Source organism: Ictalurus furcatus, chromosome 6 (genome assembly GCF_023375685.1).
Source record: "Ictalurus furcatus strain D&B chromosome 6, Billie_1.0, whole genome shotgun sequence".
Lineage (NCBI taxonomy): Eukaryota > Metazoa > Chordata > Actinopteri > Siluriformes > Ictaluridae > Ictalurus > Ictalurus furcatus.
The window spans coordinates 29,678,650-29,689,466 of record NC_071260.1 but is presented as its reverse complement, the minus strand read 5'-3'; the positions used below and the strand labels follow the sequence as shown (position 1 = coordinate 29,689,466).

The following is a 10,817-nucleotide window of genomic DNA, read 5'->3' as shown; positions in this document are numbered from 1 at the left end:
TCTACACACACACAATCCATGACAGAGAAAAAAGATAAACACAAGAGGGCAACGGTTTCCCAGGAATCTGTCGAAAAGCGTCGTATGCCCGTATATTAAACCAGTTACCAAGCTTTTCAATATCTGATTCAGACATTTCAGACATTCTCTGACCCACAATGCTGTTCACATACCACATGATCCGGCCATATCACATCGCCAGCGTTCGGTGTGTAACACTACCTTGTGTACATCTGTACATGCGCATCCTCATCACCACAGTACATTTGCTCATGGGGCCACTTGATTGGTAATGCTACCGTAGAGAATATAATCATGCAAAGAAATGTGAATGATTATTGGAAGTAATGTCCAGATTAGATGGAGATACTCCAAATTATGAAATCATGCACTCAACAAAACATCCAATCATAACTAGAGCAGAGTTTAGGAAACAGGTGTTTCTAATACATAGGGATGCCTTCATGGTCCACTACACATTCGGATGATTCAGATCTGATATTTCAGGGGTGAAACTGAGCACTGATGGGAGATGATTTGAGAGGGACCGAGAAAAGGGAGGAATAGGGAGAGTAATTGAGAGCGAGGATAAAATAAATAATAAAAAGAGACTCACTTCTGAAGACATCCATGTAATAGATGCTGATTGTGCTTCTAAATCACCGTACTTGGATAATGAGAAGTATAACCAAGACAAGAAGAGTGACCATAAATATGTATTATTATTGTATTAAAAGCAGACATAATAAATTGTGAAATGTAAAAATGATCCATGTCCAACCAAACCAAGCCAGTAAGTCACTCTCTGTCTTTCTGTCAGAGCTGGTGGTATATTACCATGCATCATAAACAGCCAGGGTTAATGTAACATCAACATGAGCTTTTTTTTTTTTATCACACAAACAGCAGCATTAAACTTTTATTATTTATTTCTTTATTTATAATATTCATTTTCAGATCCTCATGAACGTATTCTTGTCTCATGCACATGGCAACAATAGAGACATATGCTTAGAAGGAGACACAGATTTACATTCATTGTCCAGTCCAGAAGACCAAGCTCTCAGTCATACTGTATGAGAAGGGTACTGGCCTGTCTCCTCACTTTCATGCTTGGGAAAAAAAAAACCCCTTTGATCTTTCAACAGTTGTTGTAAAAGTGGCTTGTACAGCATTTGAAAATGTCAAAACATGGGCTTTGGTTTGTGTCTTTCGAGTCCTGACAAATATGTCCTTTATTTCACAAAATGTTGACAAAAAAATTTTTTGGTAACAAGCTTATGACTGACTATTTACATTTCCTGCCAATTTGGGAAGCAAACGATTGTCCCTTCTTTTACCACGTCGATACACTTCTTTCACAACCAGTTGAAAGAATAAATCTTACAAAATTCTTAAACAGGCTGCCAAATAGTGTACGTTGTAGGAACTGAATTGCATTGCTGAGGTTTTGTGCTTGGCACCTATATTTACTGCACATTTGTTTTGTCACATAGCACTTAAATACTTTACACTTCTACAGCACTCCAAAACATACATTTAATACTCTGGTATTCTATGTTTTCCACACATCAACATTACAGCTTAGTGTCTAAAAAGGTGATACACTCCAAATTTGGTTAAGCAAGTTCTAATAAAATCGGCAAGGACAAATTTACCGAAAGTAACAGTTCTCCAAATCCAGTTCCTGCCCATCGGTGTCCTTCAGGTGAACGTTTTCCACTTTTCAAGTGAACAATATTCACTGGCATAATGTTTCGATTTCGCTCAAATGACTTTGTTATGAAGCAGATCGATGTGCTTTTATTATTGAACAAAAACAACACCTAGGTCAGCTTTGAGTGTCCGTTGTTTAGATAAAGGATGTGTGTGATAAGAAATGATTCAGTGAGTCCATTATTGCACCAAATCTCACTAGACTCCTTCAAGAGCACCCTCATAAGACAAAGTATTTCATTTGCGTCAATACTGCGTTGGATTGAGGTTGGAAAGTAAAGAAGGCAGGTCCATACGATCTTATATGTATTTGCCTATTTTTGGCATGTATCATAAAGAAAAATGACATAAATAACACTTTTACGTTGTCCGTGTACTCCTCATGAGTGATTTAAAGTCTGCACATGAGATGATTAGCCCCTTTTTAAAAGGATTCAAGATTTGCTCTGTACCTTTGTCCATCGGCAACATGTGACGTACACAGTATTTTTTGAAAATGCTAAAATTCTATTATAGCAGAAAAACAGACGGAGAAACAGTTTGGTATGACTTCTTGCTCTGATGACACACAAAGTTTCACCCTGTTTTTCTTTTTTTAAACCATGTGCATAGACATTTGAGAGGAGGAGCTATACTGGCGACCATCACAGGCTGTGGACACCTGCTGGCTACTGCTGGGATTTCCTATCATGGGCATGCTGTCCATGCTGCCACCGGACAGGTACTGACGCTCAGCAAAGGCCCCAGCAGAAGATGAGCACAGCAGGCTGGCCTGAGATTTCTCTGAGTTGGTGGCCAATCGTGGGGAAGCTGGGAAGTTGTATCCATAGAGGTTGTATGGATTGTGCATGGAAAAGGCGTTGTATGAGCCCTGCTGCATGTGGTGATGACTCCCGGTAAACATGTGCGCCGAGGAAGGGGAAGTCCCTGGAGACGCGGACGAGCCAGAGGCCGTACCTGCCCCTGCCTGCATCACATACTGGAGCTGGGAGGTGGGGAAAGATGACAACTGACTTCCATAAGCATCCATTTTGCCACCAGTGCTACCGCCGCCATTACTACTGGTGGGCAATGAGGTGTGAGTGCTGCCCTGCATTCCTGCTGCAATTAAAGAGGAAGTCCTCTGGGGCAGGAAAGAGTCTGAAGGCTGGGCGGAGGCCATGCCGCCACCTGCTGACTGGAGACGGCCGTAGGATCCGTCGGCCAGTCCTCCGTAGCCCTGCAAGGTTGGCATATTGCTTCGGGCACAGGCAGGATACTCAGACAGCCCCAGGTTACACAGCTGGCTTTCCCTGCAGCCCACATTGAAGGTGTTGGGAGCAAGATGGAAGGTGGGAGGAGAGCAGGAAGGAGAGAGAAGGTGAGTCGCGCTAGAAGGAGATGGTGTACCAGTGCTCGAGGTAGTAGGAGATGTGCCAGTGCTCCCTCCTGAAAAGCACAGTTAACAAACAGTAAGAGATTTGAACAAGCAGACCATGCTGTTTCGCTGTAATAAGACCAGCTAACTGGACATGTGTAAAGTAAAACTGATAAAGCATCTACCACCCTGTTGCTACTCAGCTTTCAAAATGACTCGGATGATTGGAAAGCTACATCGACACGTCCGTACACAGATACAAAAATAACACCAAGTACAAAGACATACTGTGTATGCATTATATAAAGAGCACTTGAATATATACACAAGAACAGTGAAATAGTAAGACAGGGCCAGTTCTAAAAACAGAACCGCTAGCCAACAATCATACCGAGAGTGATCTCTCGTTTCAGTCCGGGAACAACGTGCAGTCACAGAGGCTCCTAAGGACAAGCAATGCATCCTAAACCTCCTCGTGGAACAAGAGAGCCCTGTTCAAGTTTGGCAACAAGTGCCACTTGGAGGCATATAATGGATAGTATCTCTCCAGAGCAATAATCAGCAAAATCCCTACACTCATAAATAGTGACAAATTCTCTTTAAAGTTCAACTAGTATCTAAAAGCTGAAATGAGCCTAGATATAATGTGAGGTGAATGTCGTCATGTGAAATGTGGCATATGTATATACAGTCACAAGAGAGCTTGCCTTCCTTTCCATCATGTAAAAAGCATCATTCATAACATTGGAGGGAAAAGACACTTGGCAGATGCAAACGCATATATATCAAAGTCTTGGAACTGAATGATAGCTTTGGGATATCTATAATCACATATTTCTTTATTAATGAGAATCTGGCCAGTGGTCATTTCATTGTTTCGAAAAATTTCGACTGAGCACATGGTAAGGAAGGAAAATATCGTGCAGTCAGTCCAAAACAATTCAGGACTCTGAGTCTTGGCTGAAGTTTGGGCCAGCTCCATATGCCTTCGATAATACAGCTGAGCTCCACTCTGCGTGGTACTGCTCTGCTGGCTGAGCAAGAGGAGATCTTAGGGTGATGTCATGTTTTTCCCCCTATTGTCGGGCAGGGGTGAGAGGGCCTTCAGTGGTGCTAAGGGAATAAGCTGATTACTCAGAGAGAGCTGGCTGCACTGCTGGAGAGATGAAATTCTGGGGAAGGAAGAACGTCTGCAGAGTACCAAAAGTTCATCAGCAGTGTGGGACTTTAATTAATATTTAATCTATTAGGGTTCATGATGCTAAACAGATGTCTGTTCATGATAAGTATTGGCTTTAAGTCACTGTTACGCTTTGAGATTTTGCTGTAACGTTTGATTTTCCAGGCCATTGAAATTAGCCATGGCTATAATAAAAAAAAAGAAAAAGAAAAAGAAAAGTTATGACTATCCAGGACAGAGGTAATTGTATTTTATGACCTCTTTTTTTTTTTTTTTTGCACAGGATTATTTTAATGAAATTTTTTTTTGGTACATGAACAGGTCTACGGTGTCTGCTCTCTAGTCCATCTCCAAGCTCAAGACCTCAGTCTTTTTGTTGTGTAGTGTCTACTTATAGTCTCATTATCGTGGTGATTTACTGTAAAGTAGGGCATTTTTAAATTCTTTTCTTTTTTGACGCGCCTTTAATATCATTAATGAAGCTCTAGCCACGCACCTTGCTGTTTCTGCATGTTAGTGAAATCCTCAAATGTAAGCGTCCTCACAGGTGGTCTCCAAAAGGCATACGTTTCCATGATCGCCTCCAGACCTGTCCTGTAGAAGAGAACGGAAAAGGGTCAAATCCAGAAGTGAGGACACGGGGACGACGATAATAGGGTAGAAATGGACGAATTGCTAAAAAAAAGAGAAAAACATGTTGAGACAGAGGAAAGGAGATATGAGAATCGAGGTGTAGGAAAGCAATATAGAAAGGACATAGGGTGTCAGACCATTTGCATGGAAATGAGAGAAGAGATGCAAGGAGAAGTTTAGAAAGGGAGTTGGAGGGGAAAAAAAAATTTATTTAAAAAAGGAGCAGCTTTTTACTGTGTACATAAATCTGGGTGATGTTTCATCTCAGCCCCATACACGAATCTCCTTCCTGTGTGATTTACTCCCCTGTACTGGGAGAGGCAGCTCAGCCTCAGGCTCGGCTCAGCCTGCACAACACAGCTTCCTTTAGGGGCTGTAAGTCTCCACTTACTCTTGCTCGTTAGGCACACACGCTAATAATACAGACTTTGGCCAGAACTGCACTCCATCACAGAGTAATCCCTCAAAACCAATGGTTCGGGATGAATATAAATAAAAGAACTAAATGCACAGCTAAGCATGCCAACTTGGTATAGCAATGATGGTACTGACTGTAAATTTTCGCAAATATACAGATTTAATAACAGATGTTAGACAAATGCGTGGAGTTTGAGCATATATTATATTATAAGCTGTTCTGCGGTATTCATGATCTTCCGTGGATAAATGGGACTGTGGCTATTTAGTGGTGAATATACAGCTTTATTACTCAAACAGAGTGATATTTTTTTTTAAAGCCATAATCTGAGTTAAGTAAGGATAGATGTGCGAGTAATTCTATTTTCTGTCTATAAATATCGTTCTCTCGAATAATGTTTTCATCTGTATTTTCGCTGCGATGAACATGCTAGCTCATAAATCAAGCCTTCTATTGTTTGAAAAATGAAAAAAGATGTCTCAAATATCTGTGCTGATAATGCTCTCCAGATGGCGGCAGGCTTTCATGTGCCGAGGGTCTGTTCCAGCCTTTCTCGTGTTGTACGTTAATTCAGATTCACATCTTATAGTGATGGAGAACACTGAAAGTGCAAAGTGAAAAGTATTGTGTCGGAGATGGAACAACGGAAAAGAATGAAGACCGAGCGAATGTGGATAGAGCGCATACAGAGATGGATATTATGATAGGGAAAGGAAGAATTGCTGGCTGCCCTGGATATCTTTATTAAGGATCAACAAGGATTTCTTGGCGGGCAAAGCAGCAGGTGATTTATCGAGGCAGCACATAGCAGATTAAAATGCACCTCCAGAGGATTATTTTCATATTCAAGGCAACATTTGAGAAATATGTTTGTTTGGTCAAGCAGTAATGGAAGGATTGGTTACAACAGCGCTCATGGAAATTGACCTGTTTCTCCCCGAATCCCGGAAACCTTTAGCAAACGGGTTGCGGTCAATCTTTAGTCGGGTGATCTGCAAGAAGAGAACGAGGAAATCAAAATAAGTCAAAGTAATATTAAGTACAAAATAATATTTCACTGACATAGACTTTCCCAGAAGACTTTGTAAACTCTTGCTCTGGAAAGCTTTCGTTTTTGCTAGTCTGTGCAATGTTGGCCACACTGGAAACTCTGACATCCTCAAAGGTGCTTACACTGTGATACAGACCTGTTGGTTTTGATACGCTGTGACTGTGGTGAAAACAGTTTCAGGGAAGCTGAACGTCTTCACTCCTTCCCCAGTGGGCACGGGCTTAGTAGGAGACAGCTCGCTGCTGAAGTCCTTCCGGATCACATGGACACGTGGTTGATACTTGTGCATGGAGTGTAGGATGATCTGAAGGATGAAGATGCACGTTTATTTGTGGTGTTTGTCTATTGTATTAAATGTTTCATGTCTGTGTCATATAAGGCAAAAATGCAGAGATGCAAGTGAGCTTACGGTGAACATCCTCTACCACCGTACCACATCCGCGCTACAAATAAAGCCTCTCTTAAAGCGACGGTAAGTGGCAATGTGCACTGATTATGCGCACTGAGTTTCTTTAACGTTACTTTGTGACAACGGCCATCGTTAAAAGCACTATGCAAATAACATTTAATTGAATTGAATTGATTATGATTTCCAGGGATGGTCATGTTAAGGTATAACCAGTATCATAACCAATAAAATAGCCAAAAAATCTTATTATTATTATTATTAATAATAACAATAATAATAATAATAATAATAATAATAATAATAATAATAATAATATGAATCTTTTCAATGATATGAGGATTAATGTGAGCATGAGGGAGAAAATGGAAGGTAATAAAAGGATCAAATTGTCCATCATAGCAAGACATCTCACACAGGACGTTCCACTGTTAGCTTCCACTCTGGCTCCAGGCGAACAAAAAATAAAAGTCTCTTTTTATAAGGCTGTGGTAAAAGAAAAAAGACCCTTCTCCATTTTCCAGAAAAACACCAGCCCACTGTAGTTCTTAACAACCATATGTTATTACATTTGTCAGAATGGTAGAGTGATAGCAGCGCCGATTCAAACAAAAACATCTCCACATACACAGACGATGCCAGCGAAGCACTACTTGCCATAAACTTGGCATAGAATGACAATTTTCAGCACAAAGACTCTAAAACATCTCAAATCTGGATTAAGGGACGTCTGATTCGGATAAGGAATGAAAAGAGGAAAAACATTTTTTTTGCTATCGAGTGTCAAAGCTGTTCACATTTAGCGCTAGTTAAACTATTCAGAAACAAAAAGCTAAAAATCTTATAGAATAATACTTAGCACATTAGGCATGCTGGTGTATCAGTCAAATGATTCTACATTGCTTTGATTGTGTTAGTCATAACCATGACGACATGGCAGAACATGTTGAATGTCAGTAAGAGTCGTTTAAAGGTCTTTTAGTAAATCCACCTTCTCTGTGCACTCACACTGAACTGCAAGGAACAACAAAGAATTATATTAAGAAAAGTGTCAAACACAGGTCGATTACCAAGACGATCCGTAGGTCACACTTTACATCGGGAATAATCCCATCAGATTAAAAAAAAAAAAAAAAGTGAATATCTTCCTGCACAATATAGCAATAAGCATGCATGTATCGCATTTTTAGCTAGTCACTCTTCAGTTGTGAAATATATGAAGCATTAATCGAGTGGGGTTTGACCTGGGAATAAGCTGAGAAACATTTGATTAAAGAGAGAGGCTACAGATGCCGGGAGAGGCCATAAGGCATGTAATCCATCAGCTTGCATCTTATAATTATGGATTTTGTTATGTGGTGGTATATGAAAGAACCTTAACGGATGCATAGCCTTAAACGTGTGACGTCACATAGTAAATGGTCTGCACTTTTATATATATATATATATATATATATATATATATATATATATAGATATATATAGATATATATATATATATATATAGCACTTTTTAACCTTAGAGGTTCTACAAAGCGCTTTACACTGTATTTCATTCACCCATACACACACACACACACACACACACACCAATGGTAGCAGAGATGCCATGCAAGGCGCTAGCCTGCCATCGGGAGCAACTTGGGGTTCGGTGTCTTTCCCAAGGACGATTCGGCATATAGAGGCATGTGGGCCGGGAATCAAACCCGCTCTACCACCTGATCCGCAGCCGCCTCATAGTGAGATATGAGATACTGTATATTATCCAGGAAAGCTTTACCAGGAGTTATCTTATAGCTTAATAAAGTATGGTTAATAATAGTAATAGTAATAGCGCAGTGGTGGCTCAACAGTTAAGGCTCTGGGATCAGAGGGTCTGATCAGAAGGTCAGGGGTCATCCCTGCCAAGCTGCCACTGTTGGGCCCTTAAGCAAGGCCCTTAACCCTCTCTGCTCCAAGCGCACTGCATCGTACGCTCTGACCCCAGCTTGCTAACAAGCTAGGATATGCAAAAAGAAAAGAATTTCACCATGCTGTAATGAATACGTGACAAATAAAGGCGTTTTCTAATAGTGAATAAAACCCAACTAATCCCAGTACCTGGCAAACATCCCACATGATGGCGATCTTACTGTAATAAATTAAACTCACATGTCCTTGGTCATCCAGCTCGTTGTTGGTGAGTTTCAGTTTGTCAAAGCTGACCACCTGTCTCATCCACGTGTCCCCGGAGGCCAGTGAATCCGGATGGATATACACACGCGGGGGAACAGGAGAGTCTGCATTTCCAGCTACCATCCATTTTGAGCTGTGATAAACATACCTGCAAATACAGCGAAGTGATATGAGACACCGTAATCCAAGCAACAGTGTTATCAGCTTAATTGTTTTACGTATTCATAATCGAGGTCTGAATTTATGACCTAATAACATAATAATACCAGAGATCTGGCTGCTTAAAAATAAAGCAATATCTCTATCGATGTACTAGATCAAACCTGTCAAAATAACAGGTCTGATGTGGAACCTTTGGGTCTAATCCCACCCCTCTCAATTTAGCTGTTCTCGGTTTGTTCTTGACACTGCTGACAATTTAGACTCTACACACTGCTGTCTAATGCACAGCTGGTTGTCTTTAGTTCTGGTCTTTAGTTCTGAAAGTATTTAGCTGCAGCGCCTTTGCCAAAGTTGTCAGTCGACCCTAAAACATGGATATAACTCTCATTTTGCTCAATTGTTATTGCCTGGCATCATTAAACATCATCTGTGGCCTCTTTGCATCCTTTTCATTGCAGTCTTCAGCAAACACCCAACCACCCACCCACCCACACACACACACACACACACACACATATATATGGACATGGACACACACATACTTCACACATATTGATTACAACCACATGAGAAATGATATGCATGGATACATGGACATGAACACATAAAGGGAATGTAACACGAAAGAATACTGACACAAACACAGAGAAGAACAACACACATGCACACACACATACACGCGCACACGCGCACACACACACACACACACGCACACATAAAATACCAGGCGTTTCTGTAATTTCCTGTTTGGAGTCCTGTTTAGGGTTATGCTCTGTGTAGCAGGGAAAGTGTTAAAGAAGGGAGAAACCTTAGCCCCAAACAGAACTGGAAATTTGATTAGCCTTCTTTCATCTCACATAAATCTGCCATCTGGCACCAACACAATCAATAAAGATCAGACTTTATATGACACCCTTTGGAGTGTTTTGAGGACATATTCATATTTAAATAGAAAGTCCATATGGAGTCATATATAAACAACAATAAAAGGAAATAAAATAGCCAGCTCTCTTGAATTATCATAAAGTTCAAAAATGTACACACAGACACACACACACACATCAGAGGCAAGTTACAAAACAGAGAAAGTAAGAAAAAAAACCATCCAGAGCTTTTCTCATTGTACATTGACGGACAGCACAAATGTACACGTACAGCTATACACAGATGTAATGGGTTATTTTCTTCTCCCCCCCCCCCCCCAAGCTGTCTGACACATTAAAGAGAAAAAGTAAATCAAGTAATATATAAAGGAAGACTTAACAAATCTAGTATAACCTCAACCTTCTTTAGAAAAGGCATTGTGCCTAAGTAAAGTGTGTAAAGCCCAATAAAGGCTGTGTTTCCAGACTCCAGAGCTCGAGACGGATAAAGCATTCCAGTGACAGATTTGCGCTCTATTTGCAAAGCCTTGTGGTAAATTCCCCAGCCAGAAAGAAAATCCCATTTAATTTTACAAGATCTTTTGACTTCTAAAATCCTCCATGATATTTGAAGACCCTAAATGACTCTCTTTAAAAGGCTGTACAATGGTCTTTAAATGACTGCGGTTCTATTTTGAGTACACATACAACATTCATTTGAACGTAATGAAAATTGGAATAAAGACAACTATCAAAGGACCCAATCAAACGACATGTTCCCTATGTCAGGAAGACATTAGTTTTAAGATAAGATACTGGTTTTAGTACTATGATATCACACATATTTAGTCCCCAA

At 40.4% G+C, this 10,817-nt stretch overlaps 1 protein-coding gene across 1 annotated transcript in view; it reads right to left on the bottom strand.

Annotated features, from left to right (window-relative positions):
* Positions 1 to 324: 324 nt before the first annotated feature.
* tbx15 (T-box transcription factor 15) overlaps positions 325 to 10,817 on the bottom strand; it is a 20,881-nt gene continuing 10,388 nt past the window's right edge. Inside the window, exons 4-8 of the mRNA XM_053627554.1 lie at positions 8,913 to 9,084; positions 6,492 to 6,659; positions 6,232 to 6,296; positions 4,750 to 4,847; positions 325 to 3,144 (exon numbers count right to left, since the gene is read on the bottom strand). Of these exons, the coding sequence (XP_053483529.1) occupies positions 2,312 to 3,144; positions 4,750 to 4,847; positions 6,232 to 6,296; positions 6,492 to 6,659; positions 8,913 to 9,084 (1,336 nt within the window). The 3' untranslated portion in view covers positions 325 to 2,311. The remainder of the gene's footprint in view (positions 3,145 to 4,749; positions 4,848 to 6,231; positions 6,297 to 6,491; positions 6,660 to 8,912; positions 9,085 to 10,817) is intronic.